A 23111-nucleotide genomic window follows, 5' to 3' on the forward strand; every position below is an offset into this window, starting at 1 on the left:
GAGATTCGCGCCGGCGGCTGCGGGCAGATCTCCGTGGCCTGTGGTGGTGGCTGGTGACCGGTCACCGATTCTGGCCTGTGGTCATAGGCTCTCTTCTCTGGGAGTGGTGGCTGCTGATGATTTGTGACTACTACAGCAGATATGAGAGACAGAGATGAGAGAAGGGAGGTGATGCTCCCTCTCTTTTTGGCAACGCGAGTTGCGCGTGGGCCTTCGACATGCTCCAACGTTCGTGGCGCGATGGGTACAGTGAAGAACTCGTGCGGCAGCCAGGGACGTGGAATCGGAGGATGCTCTGCCATACACCAGGGTTTGATGCTTTGGCACAGAGGCAAAGCACGGGCTCTGATACCAGGTTGATGCAACACCGATCACGGGAGAAGGCTGCTGTAACGACAAAACAGGAAAATCAGGAGAAAGAGGGAGGAAGAAGAGGAGAGGAAGAGAGGAAGAGAGGAAGAGAAGAAGGAAGGAGGGAGAAAGAGGAGGAGAGGGAGAGAGAGGGGAGAAAGAACATGGGGGGAGAAATTTTAATTCACTTTAATTAAACCCTAATCACAATGACGGCTCCCTATATATAGGGCCCAAATAAGAAAAATTAACATAAAACCCCTACACAAAATAATTTCCAATAAAGCCCAAAGTAACACAAATAAAGCCCTACAACAATCAAAATGTAAACAAGCCCAAAAATAAAATAAAAATAGAATCAAAATAAAAATGGTGGACTAGACGGGCGGATGATCAGCTTTGATGTCCCCATCAGCCGGCCCTCCGCCGGCGTCCCTGCTTCCCTTCCTGACTCTCTCTCTCTCTCTCTTTTTCTCTCTTGTTCTGCTTCTCCGAGGGGTCGACCGCTTAAGCGGCCCTTCTTTCTCGGCGCCGGCCCCCTCGCGGCCTCTGCTAGGCTCCGCCGGCGTCCTCTCCCTCTCCCTCTCCCTCCTCTTCCGCTCGCTCTCTTTTCTTTTCCTTCTCCGACTTCGGGAACGCATCCAGTTTTCTGAGCCAAAACTGTACCGGTGAGCCATCGATACGGTTCGAAATGGGCCAGTTCGGGTCGGTTCCGCCGACATTGCACGTATGTCAACTAGAAGCATTAGCACTTGGTGTAATTATTTGGAGCTTCTTAAAAGACACTAAAATGCAAATTATAATCTTTAATAGTTAAACTAGTTTAATAGTTAAAATAATATAGTTTTAAGTGCCAAACAATTCTACTGAACTACTGAAGTTGTATACCTTTTCCATCTTTTAGCGTATGTGGTATGAGATGCAAGTTATTTGGCAATAAGTAGTAGCAAATTTTTGATGTATTTACAGTATTATCTTTTATTTTTTGAACCATCTTTATATTGGTCTTCAGGAGTCTGTCAAACACATTGGAACAATTGGACACTTTGTACCTATGCCAAGTGTCAAGAAAACAGCACTTCTGCTTCTTTTCAACTAAAACTTCCTCTTTTCATTTATTGATGACTTCATTGTTTTCATGGAATATCTATTCCTAGTATATCATCATAGGATGTATGTTCATGTCTGATACCTTGCCTCTTGCAGGTTGAAGTTGTGATTAGCTTACTCCCTCCTAGTTTTCATGCAGTCATAGCCAACGCATGCATAGAGGTACTTTCTGAACTTTTCATTTTAGTTGCTCTGCCATAAGGGTTGTATACCATATCTAAAAAAGGAAATAGATGTCTTGGAGATATGATATACTTCAATCTATCAAATTTTAATTATTAATACTTCATGAACATATTATTGTTTTATTTCTTTGACTATTTTATTATTGAGTGGCAATTTAGCATTCAATGCTTCTCACCAAGATCTTCATATGGTATAGCATGCTCTGATTCCTATGACTTACTAAACTTTGTTTCAAGATGTCTTATTTTAATCTAAAAAATTAAAAAAAGTAAGAAATTAAAATGATAAAAAATCAGAACTATCTTAATATAATGATATTCAACAAGATCTTCATGTTAAAATGAAACATTTGTGTCTTTTTCAATTTTTAATAAGTTTTGAAAAAAATAGATCATAACAGCTAATGTAGTTTATATAGAAAATGTCTATTCCCCATCTTTTGATATTCCATGATATGATCTCAAGCATCTTCATACATATGTAGTCATGTAGAAGTAAAAGTTTTGAATTATTTTGGTCAATTGTCACAAATATGAGCATGGATCATGACTGACATCACATGCAAAATTATCTAGTTGTGTATTTTTCTGAAAAAATTTTATTTTGCATAAATTATTACTAAAATTTTTCTTTAGTTTTGGGTGTTTCATGCAAATTAAGCATGATCTGCAAGATATTCACTTAATGTATACAAATCTTTTGAATTTTCATGAATTTCCTTAACTGAGGGAGAAAATCGCTTATAACAATACCTAAGTGAATGCAACACTTATATATCCTTTAAAATGCTTAAATGTTGCGAATTTGATTGTAATATTGCAAGATCTAACTTGGAGGCTTAAGCAGCTTATTACTTACAAAATTGGAGGAAAAAAGAGTAATAATGTGGTTAAAATAATCCCAAAGTAGTTTGGCCCTCTTTTGAGGAGGTTTCATCAGGTTAAAATGGAGTCAACCAAACCAATTAGGGCTGTCTGAAGTTGACCAATTTCATTAGAAGCTAATCTGAATCAACCAAAACTGAAAAATCAGGATGCTTGCATGTCTCATCATTGGAAAGCAATCAGTTTCAAATGAAATATATCGGTCTTAGCTGGAACTTATGTAAACCAATGAGTAATTTATAATTTGAATCTCTTTAAGTCCACTATCTGGTGTTTGATTTTTAGCTAATGAAGTTTATAAGATATTTAGCTGCAGTTTAATATTGCAACTTGTTTTAGACAACTAGATATGGATGTGTGTCATACTAGCAAATAGCTGTTTTAACCAGCATGTTTTCTTTGTCAGCACAAGAAGCACATGGTGACTGCAAGCTATGTTGATGACTCCATGTCAAGGTTGGATGAAAAGGCGAAAAGTGCGGGTGTTACAATACTCTGTGAAATGGGCCTGGATCCTGGCATAGGTAATTCTTTTTTAAAGTTGTTGGATGTCATTTTCTGATCATTTATTATCTTTTGTAACATCAACAACTAAGCTGTCCTGATATAAACATGTATCCTAATCATGGCTCTAAAAACTGGTGCTAGTATCTCTGCTAGTCACCAGCCTGTGCGTATACAAGGTGCAGGCCAATAAGCCCTGTGGATATCTAAATTCAGCAGGCATTGGGATTTGTGCTTTTTTTCTATTTTTTTTGTTTTTTTAACCTTTTTCTTGTTAGTGGGTCATATTTGATGCATTATTATGTCTTCCCAAACTTATCCTGGAAATGATCTTGTGTTCTATTGATTTCCAATTGTCTCATAAAGCATCAGGTTCTTCAACAAACACATGGATTACATGTTCTGAAATCTGAATATGAATTAAACGATTCATTTTTTAATTTACTCTAAAAAACAACTAATGTGTTGAACAAGTATGTAATCACAACACATATGATTGAAAACATAAATAAATTGGGTAGGAATGAAAGAAGATGAGATGGCAATAATGATGGAGAGTGGTGGGAACTTGGAATTGTAAATCTTCACCAGGGCTGAGATTGAACCCTAATCTTAAAGGGCAAAGTAGCAAAAAAACACCTTTTCCTTTTTTCTTTAATTCTTTTCCTGCATCTCTAAACTGCCCGACCTGGATGAGTTGAAAACCATATCAACCTGAACAGATTGAGCAGTTGGACTGCGAGCATTAGCACATTTTATAGATTTTTAGCATTTGCAGGTTTGGGATCAACCAACCCATATAAGTTTCTCATTCACAGTTTGGATAGGTTGAGCCGCTTAACCTGTTCGGGTCTTAAAACGTTGGTATTAACAATGAAGATGCTGGTGGGGAGGAATAGTTGCATAGGTGGGATTGGGGTTGTGATAGTGGAGCGGTGGGGCAGGACTTGATAATTATTTTCAGGTACCAGAAGAAACTGTCATCTAACGTTCAATAAACTGTGTTATCTAACCAAAAATAAGAAATAAACTCCATGCTTGTCGATGAAGTTTAGACTAAGGTGTTTCTTTCAACCAAAAAACATTTAGTTAATGGTTGATTACACATGTTTACATATATGAAAGTGGGAAAGAAAGTCAAGCAAATCCTGCAGAAAGGGTTAGAGATGAAATGCTATCACTGCGAGGGTAGATTTTGTGATGGGCCATGTAGATCTATGGAATTTATAATATCTAGAAACCAATAGATGTTTATTACAGATGTTTCTAGCTTACCTATGCATCAAATAGCCACAAAATCAATGCTCAAAATGGTAAGCTACAATTTTGATGTTGTTGGGATTACTTGGGCACAAAATTGAATCTATCCGGCTTACCAATTAACAGTTATTCTCATTCAGGCATTTTACCAAACACATCACATGCATAAATAGACAAGCACAAAGAGTCAAGATTTACGTGGTTCGGCAGCAAGTGCCTACATCCACGGGGAGAAGGAGTAATCCACTATGTCAATCGTCCCAATAGGGTACAAACAAAGCTACATAAAAAGCCCAAAATATGGACTGCCAAATGATCACAAGAGGAGGCAACAATAAACCAAATATAAGGCAAAATAACCGATCGGACCAACCTTTCTGCAGCCACAATGATAGATCAAAAGTGTAGTATGCAAAGCAACCTTTCTACGGCTCCAATGGTAGATCAAAGGAATATCAAAGATCTTACCTTCCCTTGTTTCATATACTGTGAACAACAAAGAAGAAAGGGGGTTCACGGAAACAAGAGGCCCACTGTGAGGAGTCACGGCTGAAGACGAAGAGTCCCCAGCGAGCGGAAGAAGATGCCTTTTGAAGCTGGAACACCGAGAGCAGAAGACCAAGAGCAAGAGAGCAGGGGGCAGCGATCGGGGTCCTTCCTCACTGAACCCTAGAAAGAGTCTGGCTGCCTTATAAAAGAAACCGAGGACCAAGAGAGCAGAAGACCAAGAGCAAGAGAGCAGGGGGCAGCGATCGGGGTCCTTCCTCACTGAACCCTAGAAAGAGTCTGGCTGCCTTATAAAAGAAACCGAGGAGCCACAGTCCCAAAGAACCCAAAGAAACTTTAAAAGGGCCCAGCTAAAAGCCACGTGAAAGAAATAACTTATTATGCCCTTTTTGCAAAAAAGTCCTTTTCAAATAGGAATTTGGAGCAAAGTCCAAAAGACTAATCAACAATCCTCCTCCTTGCGACAAATCATGTACCTAGTATCAGTTATGGATTGATAAAACAAAACCTCCTCACCACAAGCCTGGAAGGGCATTAACAAGTGCTCACACCAATCAAGTTCAGGAAAGTCCTGAACTTAACTGATGTAATTGGTTTAGTGAGCATATCAGCCGGATTATGAGCAGTGTAAATTTTCTAAAGCCGGACATCACCATTCTCCATCAAGTCTCTGATGAAGTGATACTTGACATTTACATGCTTAGTGCGTTCGTGATACATCTGATCTCTGGCAAGATGCAAAGCACTCTGACTGTCACAATGAATATCCAAACGGTTCTGCTCGAGACCCAAATCCTGTACCAACCCTCTTAGCCAAATAGCTTCCTTTGCTGCCTCTGTTAACGCCATATATTTTGCTTCTGTAGTAGACAAAGCAACTGTAGGCTGCAAAGTAGCCTTCCAATTGACTGCACAACCAGAGAGAGTAAATACATATCCGGTTAATGACATCCTTCTATCCAAATCACTGGCATAATCTGAATCAGAAAATCCTGTAACAGTGCAATTACTCTATGCAGAAAATACCAATCCCAAATTAGAAGTGCCTTTCAGATATCTAAGTATCCATTTCACAGCTGACCAGTGAGCCTTTCCAGGCTTATCCATGTATCTACTTACTACGCTTACTGCCTATGAAATATCAGGTCGAGTGCAGACATTGCATACATGATGCTGCCTACTGCACTTGCATATGGCACTCTGGACATATATCTCTCATCCTCAGTCTGGGGACAGTCTGGCAGATAATTTGAAATGACTGGCAAAAGGAGTAGTGACTGGCTTGACTGTAGACATACCAAATCTATCCAAGACTTTCTTAATATATCCATGCTGAGTAAGAAAAAATCTACCCAACTGCCTATTACGATTCACGACTGATCTCCATCCCAAGTATTTTCTTTGCCGGTCCAAGATCCTTCATCTCAAATGCAGTACTGAGCTCAGCTTTCATATTTTGGATGACTGATATATCCTTGGCTGCTATCATCATATCATCCACATACAGCAATAAATAACAAAAGGATCCATTTGAAAAACCGCTGGTGATATACGCAACTGTCATATGGAGATCTGTTGTATCCATGGTCGACCATAAACTTATCAAATTTGCGATACCATTGTCTTGGAGACTGCTTGAGACCATATAATGATCTTTTGAGCAAACATACATGATCTTCCTTGTCTGAAACCTCAAAATCAGGTGGCTGTTGCATATAAATCTGTTCCTCTAAATCACTGTGAAGAAAAGCTGTTTTAACATCTAGCTGTTCCAGCTCTAAATCCTGAGAAACAACTAAAGCAAGCAATACACGAATAGAAGAGTGTTTGACTACAGGAGAAAATATCTCCTTATAGTCAATTCCCTTCCGTTGACAATAGCCCTTAGCTACCAACCTGGCCTTATATCTAAAATCCTGAGGACTGGCTCCCTCTTTCTTCTTGAAGATCCATTTGCAGCCAATTACCTTCTTGCCCTCTGGTAATCTGACTAATTCCCAAGCCTGATTCTTCTTCAAAGATTGTAGTTCTTCAACCATAGCCATGGTCCATTGTTCAGCCTGTGAACTACTAATAGCCTCCTGATATGTGGTCGACTCATCACCAATAGTGTCTGCAATGCTCAGAGCATAATAAACTAACCCAGCACAAGCTGAATCCTCAAAGCCATACCTTTGTGGTGTTCTGATCTGACGCTTGGGTCTACGAGTGGCAATGCTATCAATCTGATCCTGACCTTGCATGATAACCTCCTCCTAAGTCTGTATCTCTGCATCTGTCTGCTGTTGCTGCTCATTCAGAATAAAAGTATCTTCATTTGCCTGCTGCTGTTGTGATCTGATAGTCTGATCAATATACATAACAGTCCTATCCATCTGATCCTGATCCTGATCTCTCTGAGAAGAACTAGGCTGTAGCTGCCTTAAAGGAGGGGCTATCTCATGAAATGTCACATCCTTACTGACTAAAAAACTTTGGGACCTTTTACCCCATATGCATATCCAAGAAATATGCACTTCTTAGCCCTGGGGTCCAACTTTCTATCTCTTACATGTGCATAAGCTGGACACCCAAAGACTCTGAGTACTAAGTAGTCTGCAGGTCTTCCTGTCCACATCTCTTCCGAAGTTTTCATGCCCAATGCTGATGCTGGAGATCGGTTTATAATGTAGCAAGCTGTGTGAGCGGCCTCTGCTCAAAAATCTCTAGTTAATCCAGAACTAGATAGCACAGATCTGACTCTCTCAATTAGTGTGCGGTTCATGCGTTCTGCCACACCATTCTGTTGAGGTGTACCCACTGTAGTTCTGTGTCTGACAATGCCCTCTGATTTGCAAAAGTCATCAAACTCAGTAGAACAAAATTCTAATCCATTGTCAGTTCGGAAGGTTTTCAACTTTCTATCAGTATGCCTCTTGACCATAGCCTTCCACTTTTTGAACGTGTCAAACACATTATTCTTATTTCTGATAGTGTATGTCCAGACTTTGCGGGAGTAGTCATTAATAAAAGTGAGTAAATACCTAGATCTACCCTTGGATGTAATTGGGGCAGGCCCCCATAGGTCAGAATGAATATATTCTAATATACCAGCTGTATTGTGCATGCCTATAGAAAAGCTGACCTTGTGTTGTTTTCCGAACACACAATGCTCACAGAATCCAAGTGCACCAACCTTCTGACCACTTAGCAAACCATGTCTGCTCAGCTCCTGTAAATCTTTGTCTGAGATGTGGCCCAATCTCTGATGCCACAGGTGTGTCAACTGCTCAATAGAAAACTGTACTGCTGAAGCCTGTCCAACTATTGTACTACCATCCAAATAGTAAAGGGTCCCACACAATTTCCCTTTCAATAAAGTCAATACTCCTTTATTGATAGTTATTGATCCTCTACCCCATCTGCCCTCGAAACCTGCACTATCGAAAGCATGTACTGAGAGAAGGTTTCTCTTTAGTTGAGGAACATATCTGACATCGTCCAAAGTCACCACAGTATTTGCATTAGATTTAATTTGAACTGTACCAACACCTTCCACTTTGCAAATGCCATCATCTCCAAGAAGAACAGTGCCCCCCTCACATGATCTAAAAGAAGAGAACCATTCCCTATGGGGTGTCATGTGGAAAGATGCTTCAGAGTCCACAATCTAAGTATCAGGATGACTAACACTGCAAGCAGTTGTAAATACTGCATTATTATCATTACTGTTATGACCTGCTGATGAAACTGCAACTGTTGCCGAATTTGAGATGGTTCCTTTATCCTTTTGTTTCCTCTCTTTCTTAGACTGTAGGAGTCTACATTCTGATTTCCAGTGGCCTGGCTTCTTACAATAGTGACAAACACCTGATCTTTTGGACCTAAACTTTGATCTGGTTTTGGATTTGCTTCTACCTTGTCCACCTTTCTTCTGTTCATCTCTACCCCTAACTATAAGTCCTTGAGCTGGAGTCTGAACCTGATGCTGTAGCTGTACTTTCAATCTAAGCTCATTGGATAACAAAGTAGCTTCTACCTCTTCAAGACTTATTGTCTCTTTTCCATAGAGCATAGTAGTAGTAATATGCTCAAAGAACTTTGGCGATGAGTAGATCAAGATCAAAGCCTTGTCCTCTTCATCTACTTCAACACCAATATTTGCTAAATCAAGCAGGAGCTTATTATACTCATCCAAGTGATCTCTGAGTGGAGTCCCTTCTGCCATACGAAATGTGTGCAACTTTTCCCTTAAATACAGTCTATTAGTAAGGGATTTTGCCATATATAGACTCTCCAATTTTTCTCATACTCCCTTAGCTGTATCAAGATCCACAACATTTCGTAGGACTTTATCACTCAAGCTTGAAAACAGAGTCCCTAGTGCTCTCTCATTAATCTCTTCTTTGACAGTCTCATTATCTCCTGGGATTGCATCCATACCCTTGAGGGCCTTTGCTACACCCTTTTTAAACAACAAGTATTTCATCCTTACCTTCCATAGTGAGAAGTCCCCTGTGCCATCAAATACAGCCACTTCATGCCTTATGGTAGTGGAATGAGAAACAGAAGCCGAATCGTTAGCCCTGGATGAATTTTGTTGCCCGACAGTAGCCATAACTCTGATACCAATTGTTGGGATTACTTAGGCACAAAATTGAATCTATCCAGCTTACCAATTAACAGTTATTCTCATTCAGGCATTTCACCAAACACATCACAGGCATAAATAGACAAGCACAAAGAGTCAAGATTTACGTGGTTCGGCAGCAAGTGCCTACATCCACGGGGAGGAGGAGCAATCCACTATGTCAATCATCCCAATAGGGTACAAACAAAGCTACATAAAATACCCAAAATATGGACTGCCAAATGATCACAAGAGGAGGCAACAATAAACCAAATATAAGGCAAAATAACCGATCGGACCAACCCTTCTGCAACCACAATGATAGATCAAAAGTGTAGTATGCAAAGCAACCTTTCTACGGCTCCAATGGTAGATCAAAGGAATATCAAAGATCTTACCTTCCCTTATTTCATATACTGTGAACAACAAAGAAGAAAGGGGGTTCACGGAAACAAGAGGCCCACTGTGAGGAGTCACGGCTGAAGACGAAGAGTCCCCAGCGAGCGGAAGAAGATGCCTTTTGAAGCTGGAACACCAACAGCAGAAGACCGAGAGCAAGAGAGCAGGGGGCGGCAATCGGGGTCCTTCCTCACTGAACCCTAGAAAGAGTCTTGCTGCCTTATAAAAGAAACCGAGGAGCCACAGTCCCAAAGAACCCAAAGAAACTTTAAAAGGGCCCAGCTAAAAGCCACGTGAAAGAAATAACTTATTATGCCCTTTTTGCAAAAAAGTCCTTTTCAAATAGGAATTTGGAGCAAAGTCCAAAAGACTAATCAACAGATGTTATACCATGTAGTTTCAGTTGATATGGAGTAGGTCAACATTAGTAGTTTCTTTTGCTTCTACAAATATATATCTTCTCATATTTTAATTGTGTTTGAAATTTCTTTTTGTTTTTTGAGCAATATGGTAATGTGCCACAACCAGCTGTGTTTGAAATTTTGAATAAGGATGGTTGTCATATTTTGTTCTCATTTTTTTTTTCTAATTAGTTATATTACCTCCGCGAAGCTCCACATTGTATTTCTCCTTAGCACTGGTGCTGCTAATATTGCAGAAGTAGCAATGCTTTGAGTTTTTTTTTTTAAAAAAAAAATTAGAAGTTGAACCAATTGAAGAGATCTGAGATGGTAAAACAGCATGCAATAAAGATCATGGAGACCTTTTGTCAGGAGGATTTGTGTGCCTAATTTTTTCTTTTTTTCTCTTTTTCTATTGGTGTGGGTGAGAAGGGGGTCGTAGTACTAGTGAATTCAAATAAAGAGGAAATTAGATGTAAAAGAAATGGGAGTATGTTCTAAAAGAAGATATGAAAGACAATATAATATATATTTCTGGTAACAAGTGATGTAGGACATGTAATTGCATCAACAGAATAAGGCTTGTTGGTCATGCATAATTCTTTTAAGTGTGGAGAACTGAAGATACATTATGCAAGTCTTGTAGTGATATGTGATATATCACTTTCAACAGATGTAATTTGCTTTTTCAGTAATTTTCATCTCAAAAGGTACAAGTAAAAGTTCTCATGGCATTGATCACCCATTTTCAAAAGTGTATTATTTATAGGATATTAGAGCAAGGTTCGCCGAACTGGTACCGGGACCTATACCAGTCAGCAACCGTGATAGGTATAGTATGGGTCCATACTAAGATTCGCAATCTCGGTACTGGGCACCGTATCGATACCTTATCAGCTCGGTATGTTATGGTACAATACACCTTTCTACTAAAATAGCTTCCTAACAATTTTTCTTAATTTTTATCTTGGTACATCTCGATACAGGTCGGTACAGACAGGTACGCACCTTAGTACAGGCTGGTACTGACTTGAAGGTAAGTTTCGTACCAGTTTTCTCTTGATATTGTACTGTACGCCCTATACTGGGCGGTATGGCAGACCATAGTCCGTACAGTACTGTTTTAGGGTGAATCGTTATTTCTTTTGAATTTTTTGAATTAAAGTCGGCAAATGGTTTGCTGAATTCACTATAGCAAGTCAACAAAGCATTTACTAACTTTTGTTAAACAATGACAAAAAATAAATTCCTTCCCTTGTTTCATTTTGAAAGCCTAAAGTCTAGATGGGCTTCGTGTATGCAATACATTAACTAAATTCTCCTTCCATTAAACTGAGTGAACTGCCTTCTTATGTCTTTTTTGTAATTGGTTATAGCACAATTTCTACCAATGAAAAAGGTTATAGCACAAGTTACTGATTCAGTCGTGTACTCTTGGTGATAAATGAAAGTTAGTTTACTGTTTTTCCAAAATTTACCCTTATCAAGATCTTGAATAAATGATCCTTGTGAGAATCTATTTTAACAAAGGATGTACCATTATAAAGAATGGCAGTTGGCAAAGGAGGAACAAGTTATGGTGGTTATATTTTATTAAGATCTTTTTCGTTTCTTTGCATGTGCAGATCACATGATGGCAATGAAGATGATCGACCATGCACATGTCGGGAAGGGGAAAATAAAATCATTTACTTCTTACTGTGGTGGACTTCCATCTCCTGCTGCTGCAAACAATCCGCTAGCTTACAAGTTCAGGTAGAACTGTGCACTAGCTATTTCATTAGTAAATTTTGTAAGTCCTTATGTTAAACAAAATGTAACTAAATCTGATTCTGTTAAATCCAATAGATTCATTAAGGAATTACGGTTTCATTTTGATTGTTTGGCTTACAATTTGTGCCTTAGAAACAAATGTAGTTTATTTTACAATTTATTCTTATTTGTCTTATGCCTGGACTCTTTCAAAGTTTAGGGGAAGTCTGAACTATGTAGGGTTGGATTTTGGTTGCATGAGATTAACATTGGCCAATATGGCAGGTCTCTTTACCAACTGCCTGGCCTTCTAAGTGTTATTGTAGCCTTTCTCTTGCCTAAAATTGCCTCTGCTAGGAATTTAGCACCAGTCTGTGTCAGGATGATGCTAGATTGACTGCCATCTGCTCAATCATATTCATGGAGCCTTCTCCATGTAGAGATGTGCTCTATATTTCACCCCTTCTTGATGGGAAAAAGGGATCTGATGGTGATCTAGCAAATCTGTAACCTGACACAAGTCATTAGAAAATAGGTATCATTGTGTCAGTCATATAGTGTGATTTATTTTGTTCATGATACTCAACTCAGCTAAGCCTTAATCCCAAACTAGTTGGGGTCGGCTATTATTTTGGCAATTATGGTGACCAAAAATTTTGAATTTTGTGAAGATAGTTGCAGAGTAGTTAATTTAACTATGTAACAAGAGGATTGCTTTATAACTTTCTTGAAAACAGCATATATAACAACCAACCTACTGCAGGTAAGAGCCTCCTTAATTATGGTTGAAAGAATTAAATGTGTACATAGAGTCAAACTTATATTGTAGTTGCCTGTACTCAGAAGTATCTAATGTCAAATGTCAAAGTTGAGTGTACCAATTGAAAATTTATATTACTTTGTATTTAAGTTCAAGTTTTCAATAGGCATGTGCCGATGTCATTACGTGCTTGGCATGCACTGGCATGGAGCACTGTTGTGCAACCATGCCACATGCCTGTTGACTCTAGCATGGAATCTACCAATCTGTTCTCCATTACATGCAGAGTTCTGAACACCTTGTTTGAGAAGAAGCCCCGCCTATATCCTCTTTCTGAGGGTTTGAATATCAGAACAGAAGAAGTTGATTTCCAAGAATTCTCATTAATTTGTTTCGTTGCATGTTATGTATTTCCATTATCTGTTGCAGATTTTGGTAGGAGTTCATGCCTACGTATGTCATTTTCTTAAACACTAGTACATTAAGATTTTCTACATAGTTAAAGAGGCTATATCTAAGCTATCTAGTTCTTGCAAATCGTGGTTCTTCATGTTATGAAGGTTATTTCCTTCAGATGTATTTTTTGGGCAATATTGACATAATTAAAACCCAATAATTCTAGAATTGTTGTAATCTCTTCTTTGCTTTGCTTCCATAATCATGTGATATATTGGCTCCTCATTGACCTATTAACTGAATATAATCATGAAGGTAAGTCCTCTCTCTATATATATACACACACAAAGCAGGAAATCCTTTGGGATTTTTTTTACCCCTATTACTTCTAACGTTGTGTGAGCTTGTGCAGGCGTGTGTTTAGTCCAATATTGGTTGTGCACTAGACAGATCCTTAATATTTATATAGGGCTAAATAATTCAAATAAAACTTTCTAGCTAGCCTTTTTAGATGAGGTCTTGGATTGATACAAATGGCATCGGAGTGGACTTGGCCCATGTTCCATGTAGACTAGGGGACATTGCAACATGAGCCCTTTTGATTCGACCATAGACTGGTCTTGGTGTTTGTGGTTGGATTTTTTATTACATTTAGACCCTTAGCCTAGTGAAGGTGCCAGAGCTTAAACAAGGGTAGTATGTGAGAGCCCGTATGGGCATGTATTGAGTCCCACATTAGTTGTGTGTTGGGGAGATCTTGGATACTTATACAAGGCCAAGTAACCTAAATAAAACCTTCTGGTTAGTCTTTTTAGTGAGCTCCTGAGTTGTTGCACAAAGTCAACAATAACACTTTCTGAATAAAAATAGGGTCATGTGGCTCTCTCATTCTCTCTTGCCCTCCCCAAACGACCCATTTCTTCAAGTGAGAAAACCTTAGATCAATGGATTATTCAATCCATTCAAAGATGAGTCGCAAGAGAATTTTTTAATGACCATTAAAGATCTACTCTTCCTCCTTTCTCCTCTACCTCTCATCCCTTTCCTCTACTCCCCTCAATCTTTGTTTATCTTTCATCCCTTTTCCTCCCCTTCTCTTCTCTGTCATGTGGTTCGTAGTTTGTTTTAGTAATCTATCGAAAATAGGCCATTCAGGTGTTGGTCTACTTGTTTCAACATGCTTTATAAACATGTTGAGATTGCCTAAGGGTTCTTTAACTTGACCAAATCTGACCTGATCCCAAACCTAACCCGACATGACCTTAGTTACCGAAAGTGGGTGCAAGCAAAGAGCAGATTTTGGTGTCGATATGGTGAAACAGGTCTAAAAAAATTGGAGAAATGCTTAATTGGCAGGTGTCAAAATGAGTTTTTGGAAAGATGCCATAGCAAGTGCACCACTTTGAGTGGAAGTTATGTGCTTCTATAGACCAGACACAACCAACGCCATCCCTACATAGGACTATGACTGATCATGTTCAGTATATTTGATTTGTTTTAAAATAAAATTGTTAGGATATCTTTTCCATTTGAAAAACTGCTTTATTTTGATGCATCCACTCTTTCCAGAACTTCCATAATGTCAGAATTTTTCCCAAAATTTTTGTAACATATAATCCTTGGAAAATAAGTCCCCCAAAGCTTCTTTAACAATGTGAAGGTCATTTATAAACTCAAATTATATATCATTTAGGACTTATCATTTTGCCAAAGCTTTTCATTTAATATGAAAACCTTCTCCCAACATTTATACAGGAGAAATATTATCACAATAAATTAGCTTTTCATATGACTGTATTATTTTCTGCAATCTTTTCTGCATACCTTAATGGAATCATGAAAATCCTTTGAACCTGAGATTATGATATGTCGTATCGTACCGTATCGGACCGGATGGTACTAGATAAGGTTCGTTATATCGGTACCGGTAGGCGTACCGGTCGCCTACTGGACCGGTACGATTTCGGTTCATACTGGAATCAGTCGGTACAAATCAGATTTTTTTTTCCGCATCCGCGCGCGGGGCACTTTGACACCATAGCACTGCGCTGTGGTTTAAAAATCCACAGGGCGCGGTGCTGTGGATTAAAAAAAAATACCGTACCAGTGCGAACCGGCCGATTCGCACCGGTATGCATGCGTATCGATCGGTTCCAGCCTGAGATATCTCTGGAACTAGTTTTCACGCTGATCCAGTACCGGTTCTAGGCTGGACCGATCCGATATGGCCCGAATTGGCCGGTACAGACCGGTTCGGCAAATCTTGGTACCAGGCATACCGTACCATACCGGTTTGGTATTGGTACCAGTACTGATGGTGTACCAATTTTTGGTACGCAAAAAAGAATTCATATTGTACCATACCGATACTATGCTAGTGTGGCACCGGTACGAGGTCCGGTATCGGTACGGCGAACCTTGCCTGAGATACAACTTGACATGCATATCAAGTATTCCTCATGTTAGATTTGTGTTGTTAATGTTTGATGATATTGTTCAAACTTTGTTATAGTAACTAATTATTATTCTCTATTCAAATATTGAGATAGAATGTTGTAAGTGATTTTCTTCTTTCATGGTTTAGTTGGAGCCCAGCTGGTGCAATTCGTGCAGGGCGGAACTCAGCCACTTACAAATCTATGGGGAAGATTGTTCATGTTGATGGTGAGTTGTTGGTTACAAAAAGAAGGGTATTAATATGTCATCTGTCATATCCTAGACAAAAGGATGTTACAACTTAGTAATTGTGAAAGCTGAGAACATCATTCTGGCATAATAATTGTGAACATCAACTTCAGATTTTGTTTGAGAAACCAGAGTATAATTCTTGGGAATTCACATTATGAAATAAAATACCTCAACATTCCCTCCTTTTGGCTGCAGTAATCGCCATATAAAATTTTAAGTAGACCTCCATAATAATTTCCTTTGTGCCAATATTACATGAAATATACATTGAACTCGAGCAATAAGAATTATCTGAAATGCTATATCATATTGCATTAGAAAATTGTACAATGTGCTTTTAGACAACTTCATGCAAATAATTGATTCATTAAATCTTATTTAGGAGGCAGGCCATCACTGCTTCCACATCCATGTATACTCAATTGAAGGGTCTTCCATATTCAAAGTGATGCTCATACAACTCAGCTACCTGGTATAGTGGAAAGCATCTTAACTTGTCTAATCATCGACTTCCCTACTCTTTTTAACTTCATGCAGGAAATGAACTTTATGACTCAGCAACAAGATTTCGCATACCAGAACTTCCAGCCTTTGCTTTGGAGTGCCTCCCAAACCGGAACTCATTACTATACGGGGACTTATACGGAATCACCAATGAGGCATCAACCATATTTAGGGCCACCCTCCGCTATGAAGGTAAGTTATAGTCTTTATTTTCTATAGGAAACAATGTTTGTCATTTATTCACTATAGTGGTGTCCGTGCAGGTTTTAGTGAAGTAATGGCAAGTCTAGCAAAAATTGGTTTTTTTGATGCTGAACCTCATCCCATGTTGAAAGGTGGTCAAAGACCAACATTTAGTGCCTTTCTAAATGGACTTCTCAACACCAAACACTCTTCTCCAGTGAATGGTAACAACCCGGAAGGATCAACTGGAGATGAAAAGGAAATGGTTAAGAGCTTGATTCTGAGTGGGCACTGCAAAGAAACGACGACAGCAGTGAAGACGATCAAAACTATCAAGTTACTGGCTCCTGCTCATTCATGTTGAAATTTCTAGTATTTGAACACTTTTACATATCACTAACTTATAACCATTATGAATCAGGTTCTTGGGACTTCATGAGGATGAGGAAATCCCGGTGGCATGTTTGAGTGCATTTGATGTTGTGTGCTTGCGCATGGAACACAGATTAGCCTACTCCAGCAAAGAGCAGGTAAAATGATTTTGTTTTTCTTTTTTGAGTAACTATGCACTTCTACATCCACTATTATTAATACAGTAAGGTTTATGTTTGTTATCTTCAGTTTTATTGTCTGAAATTTTGTAACATCGTTACATATATGCTGGTTGAATAGGACTATGATGGTCCTAATACAAGCATTAGAAAAATTTAATGGCGCAATCATCTTAATACAGCAAAAAGCAGTGACCTTTCATCTTAGATGTTGATTGATCACTTTTTGTTGAACCAAAACAAAATTATATAACCATAGATATTGAATCTTCTACATACAACTGAAGTGATCTATATTGCAATATGAAAATTAAAACTGTGGATCACCAGCAAAAGAGGGTTAGTCTGCTCCTGTGTGAAGTGTCTCATGTAAACCAATCACCTACTTATCCGCTGCAAATGCACATTGCAAATCTGGTAAACACCTTTAAGAAGTTCATGTTTGATAAGTGATTTCCCAACACAATCAAAAGCGCCTCGGAATAATTTTAACAATGAGGCACCTCAGAATATCTCTAATAATGGCACCCGCCAATGGAGCTTAATGTTCTTCTCCAAACATGTACATTTCAGTTCCTGTATGATTTGTCATATTTGCTTCCCACTATTGCAGTTGCTTTTATAAGCATCCTACAACTCATGTTGTTCCATGTATGCATATATTGCGGAAGTTGGATTGGTACATTTTGCTATCAGACCTCAGTATATTTGAACGGGTTTCTGAAATTTTCCATGCTTATTTCACCTCATCATGTAGGATATGGTGCTTTTACATCATGAAGTGGAAGTGGAGTTTCCTGATGGCAGACCCACTGAAAACCGCCAGGCTACCCTGCTAGAATTCGGAAGGGTGCAAAATGATGAAACAACAACTGCAATGGCTCTTACAGTTGGGATTCCAGCAGCAATAGGAGCTCTGGTAAATCTCCATTTGATGCTACTAAACATGGCAGGCTTAATTAAACCAGCAAAATATTATTCATTTTCCCTGCTCTTACTTTTGCAGCTCTTACTTCAGAACAATGTCCAGAGGAGAGGTGTAATTAGACCTCTCGAACCAGAAGTCTACTTGCCAGGTTAGATCAAATTAATTCCTGGAGTAAATTCTAGTCTTTGGATGTTGGTACTTGCACTATATTGATGAGTTATGTGTGACTTGGCAGCTCTGGATATCCTGGAAGCATCTGGTATAAAGCTTATGGAGAAAATTGAGACCTCATAAATCAAATTATAGATGACCAGCTTCCTTGAAAATGTTGTAAAGTTGAACACAATGTCATTTGAACATCTCTAAGGAGTCTCAAGCACACAAGGAATTCGAAAATAAATATCATTATAAATAAGAAAGAGCTACTCCAATATTAGCAACTACTGTTTTAAGGTGGCTGGACAAGCTTTTATCAAAAGAAATGTAAATTCACAAATCAAATTCTATCAAAATATTCCAGCAGTGATATAATTTCTCAAGACAATGATGAACAGAATTAATTCATGCAAGTTCAGCATTTGCTACTGGTCTTGTGCAGTTGGTGGTTTTTATTAGCCTCATGAATTGGATGGTCTTCAAATAATTTAATTTTGAGACATGTTTCAAGCATCAGAGGAAGCTGTAACAAAAATAAAATAGATGAGACGTTGATGGCCTTGGCTCAATGATTACTAGAGTAAATTTTTGCAGTCAGCTCCCATAGAAATCAACCTGTTCAAAGTTTTCTTTTTATCATATTATAAGTTGAGGGAATCATGTAAGACTTGGATTGGGCTATTCCCCTTTTCCTAGTAAGGTAGGAAAGAAGATTTTCATGGCTGACCCAGTTTAATGGCTTAAAGTTATTATATATGAATGGCTTGCTAGGCCTGCATTTGACAAAAATTGGCCAGGCTTGAGCGTCACCTTCACAGGGAATATGTCGCCGTGAGTTCGTCTCCATGAATCATTCTGAATGGACTCTAACTAGTTGTTCTTTCGATAGACCCAGTTAGAGGTAAAATCAGGCGAGTTAGCAGTTTTGATCAGCAAACCATTCCAAATATAAAATTGACAGGCATATTGATTATTGAAGTTGAATCAGGAAACAATTACACCATCCAATTTGTTTGAAAGGGTAAAATTATGATTTCAGGTTTCTGAAATTCTTTTTGTTGTTTTATTAGCATGATGGTTATTCATGAGGTGCTTTTCAGGTTATCCACGTTTTATTAGAAGATAATCTTGCAAGACTGTGGTCACAGAATTTTTTTACAGGGAGCTAATGAAAGATCGTAGGGCAGAGAATAGCGTTCGGAGGGAGGGGCATCAGGTATCCTGCTGTGCTGAACAGCCAAATGTGAAACTCGATCTTGATTGGCTAATTTTATGTTAAAGCACCATTATAGCTCAACAAAATGTCAAAAATCACAAATGTTGGAGTTATATAGAAGTTTCATGGAGCTACCAACTTGCTAGTAAATTTTCTTGACAGTTGTACACAAGACCTAGATTCAAATGCCACAAGTTATATGTTCAAATCCCACCATTTTCAGAGTTTGGGAAGTTAAAAAGGTATCCCTATCTTATTGCTCTTATTTGCAACCTTTTTTTTTTTTTTTTTCAAAAAGTGCTTTTTACATGATGATCTCCACCTTTCGTATGAAATGGCAAGAAAGCCCCAACCTTTAGACTTTTCATGTAGTCACTATATTTCTTTGAAAAGATCCACATATGCCTACTTGCACTATCGTGGCACCATATACTTAATACTAGTTCTATTTGCACCAACATTGGCACTGCATGCACTAATATCTTCATAACATATGCTAGTTTTAGCATTATGGTATTCACTCAAGGATTTAATAACACATAAATTATCAAATAAATAAATTATATGAGATGGAAAAAAAGAAAGAAATGCAAGCAGATTGAACTAGTGTAAACTTTAGACTACTTGAACCGGTGCAATATTGCTTACATACTCTCAAAACTACTTCGGATGAAACACGTAGTACTGTATGCGATGACCAGAGTTTCTAAATATTGGAAAATATATTTGCATAAATGGCCATCACATTTCTATATTTGCAAAAAGCAGAGTTTTTATTTTTCTTTTTTTAATACAATCGATCTTTCTTGAATTTTTTAGCCATATTCTTCCTTGTCAATTGTCATCATATGATGTGATGCATAGACCCAACGGGACTTATGCACATGTTATGCACTACATATGTTTAGGCTGTGCACACATTTGGACTTACCATGTCTAATAAGTTATTCATGTTTAAATAATTAGTTGCAAACATTCTAGCACATATAGATAAATAGGTGCACAATCTGTTATAGACATAGACACAAACAAACAGGGGAATTATAAGCATGACACATATCCAAACTAAAGGATGTACTCATCATTGATATATACACAAAATGTGGATCGACATATGTACCTCAAGGGTGCATATTTAGCTGCCAACTTATATAAATATTCTAGAGTGCAAAATTTGATTATTGGATACATGTTATTTATATTGATATGAACATGGCCAATTGGGCTAGGAAAATGGAAACTAGCCAATCTTATACAAAATTTATTTCTAAAAAATAGAAGCATTATGCTACATTTTTCTAAACGATAGGAATGTTTCTTCATTTCTAGAAAATATATAAATGATTATAAAAAACTCCAAACAATGTAGAAGTACTGGTCTTTTAAAGACATCAAATAAAATTGGAATTCAAAAAGGGATTCAGCTTAGATCTTCAAAAAAAAATGATAAGCATAAACAAATAAAAAAATATTCTGAAGCTCAGGCGTTATACCAAATAAAGCCAATAGGGCCCATGAATGATGTGAGTACCTGTGGGAGCATGCGTTTAGTCCCACATCAATTACTAGATAGATTTTGGATAGTTATATAGGACCAAGAAATTCAAATAGTATTTTATGGCTAATTTTTTTTTAAAGTAAGGTACAAATAGTATCGGTATAAATTCAGCCCATGATTTATGTGGACTAAGAGGCAATACAATACGGGCCCATTTGAGTAGATCATAGGCTAATCGTAGTATTTGTAATTGGATTTGTACCACCTGTGATTAGGTTTAAAAAGGTTTGGACCATTGGTTTGGCAAAATGCAAGAGCTTAAATGGAGGGAGCGAGAATCTACATGAGCATGCATTTAGTCATACATCACCTATGCATGGAGGCCACATTATAGGAAGAGAGACCTCAGCTAACCATCAACTCACTCCAATATAGTTTGAGAACGGAAATGCCACAATCCCAAATACAAGGGCATTTTGGGTTTTCCCATCTCCTAACGATCCGAATTCAATCCGTTCAAACATAACGGATTTTTCATGAGGAAGAGGAACGTATGCTCACTCTTTTGTCAGTCACTCCGATGTTTTGTATTCCTACCCTTCCTCTCCTCCTTTACCATCCATCTACCATTTTTCTGGATTGCTTCCAGGTAATGGCGAAACCTAAACGATCTTGACCTTCTTAGATTTCGTTGTGTTTTGAAATCTATGCACTTGTACATATCTTCTTCTTTGGGCTAATTATCATATTGGCCTTCCTTCTTTGCGTAAATGCACTTTCCATCAGATTCTTTCTATTTTGTTCGAGCAGAGGATATAATACTGTTAATAGTTTCCCAACAGCTAGTTGAGTCCCAACCCAATCCACAATTGCTAGTTTCGGGGGCTTCTAGCATCTCTAGAGGAACATGGGAGGAGATCTATCCAACTTCACCGAACATGAGGATGGAAAATGCAATAAGCTTGGCTATTATAGTCCACATACTTGTTTCCCAATGGTAGTTTTCATTTATTCTTAGTATTTATCTAATTATAACAGATTTATTTTGCTTGTAGGCAATAGTTTTAAATGTTATAAAAAGTTAGACTACATATTTAATGTTTAATATTCGTTTTTTTTTTTGTGTGTGTGTAAAACTATGTTATGAGAGAAAAGGAAAAAAGAAAATTTTATCTCATGCTAGTGCCTGGAAATTATCTTTTGGTATGCCCTTCCTGAAGATACTTGTTAAAAATGATATGTTGGTTCACAAAAATTTCTTAATATCTTTTTATTTATTTCTGAGACAAGTATTCTCTTATGTTTTCTCAAGTGTGCCATCATAGCAAATTTAATTTATTTTTTTACCTGAAAGAGCACTGGGAAAGAGAAAAGCCAATAGTGGCATGCACAGCCATGCTGGAGGGTGATTGCATGCATAGGTGGCACTCGCTACCAATGGCAAGCCAAAATGATTTCTAAGTACACATATTTGTTGCTAATACTGATACACCACCTTATAGATCAATTCTTCTGCATTGGTCTTATTGTGATTGTTTCTTGCACACGGTTTAGGCTGTTTGTTGGCAAAAACAACTTACAAAACCCAAGAAGTTATAATAATCCTAGCTTATTTTCTCTTAAAACGTAAAGGCGACTTTGGATTTGAGAATAAAAAATAATCATGCTATAAAAGAAATGTTATCCGTAACAGCATGGATTTTCTTTACTTTGCAACCAAAGTCTTAGTTTATTCCATAAAACCAAAGTCAGACTCAAGCTGGTGCAGAGCAACAAATGCAGGTGAAGGCAATAAGAGCAAGAAAACATGGAAAATATTCCTTGCTCTTCTGGAAAAGATTTTCAAAGAACCTCATCTTCGCGTGGGGTACTTGCAACAAGACAACAAGGGCTGCATGCATTCCAAATTCAAAACATGGTGAAGCTTCTGGGCCAATAACTAGAAGAAAAGAAAGAGAAGGTCCCAAACAGCATAACAGAGACCTATGCTTCACTGCTGCAAGAGCCAAGAGACTGCTTGCATCATGTATCTAGGCCAGAGTTTTGGGCTAATTTATCTGGAAACATGAGATAAATGGCTAAATGCTCACCAAACAGTAATCCTGAGGGATCGCAGAATTGATTCAACTCTCTTCTTCTCCCTCTCGGGGTGCAAGTTTTGATTTTCAAACCCATAATTTCTACTACATTTTTTTAAGGAAAATAATTTCATGCGACATAAAATGGCGATTATTTTGTTTACAGACATCTGGAACATCACTACTGCTA

The 23111-nt window shown here is 38.0% G+C and overlaps 1 protein-coding gene across 6 annotated transcripts in view; it reads left to right on the top strand.

Moving 5' to 3' along the window:
* The window catches only part of LOC103716942 (alpha-aminoadipic semialdehyde synthase), a 73080-nt gene extending 50098 nt beyond the window's left edge, over positions 1–22982 (top strand). For 3 of the 6 annotated variants that reach the window (XM_039116327.1, XM_008805152.4, XM_039116326.1), the window contains exons 18-27: positions 1558–1623; positions 2938–3055; positions 11837–11966; positions 15704–15783; positions 16345–16503; positions 16575–16830; positions 16916–17024; positions 17803–17964; positions 18052–18121; positions 18209–18557. In XM_039116327.1, coding sequence (XP_038972255.1) covers positions 1558–1623; positions 2938–3055; positions 11837–11966; positions 15704–15783; positions 16345–16503; positions 16575–16830; positions 16916–17024; positions 17803–17964; positions 18052–18121; positions 18209–18267 — 1209 coding nt within the window. In that variant the 3' untranslated portion in view covers positions 18268–18557. Of the gene's footprint in view, positions 1–1557; positions 1624–2937; positions 3056–11836; positions 11967–15703; positions 15784–16344; positions 16504–16574; positions 16831–16915; positions 17025–17802; positions 17965–18051; positions 18122–18208; positions 18558–19290; positions 19588–22625 lie in introns of those variants that run through there. The other 3 variants (XR_003387513.2, XR_003387512.2, XM_039116328.1) reach the window with 3 other exon arrangements.
* Positions 22983–23111: the final 129 nt, after the last annotated feature.

This window comes from Phoenix dactylifera, unplaced genomic scaffold (assembly GCF_009389715.1).
Source record: "Phoenix dactylifera cultivar Barhee BC4 unplaced genomic scaffold, palm_55x_up_171113_PBpolish2nd_filt_p 000085F, whole genome shotgun sequence".
Classification (NCBI taxonomy): Eukaryota; Viridiplantae; Streptophyta; class Magnoliopsida; order Arecales; family Arecaceae; genus Phoenix; species Phoenix dactylifera.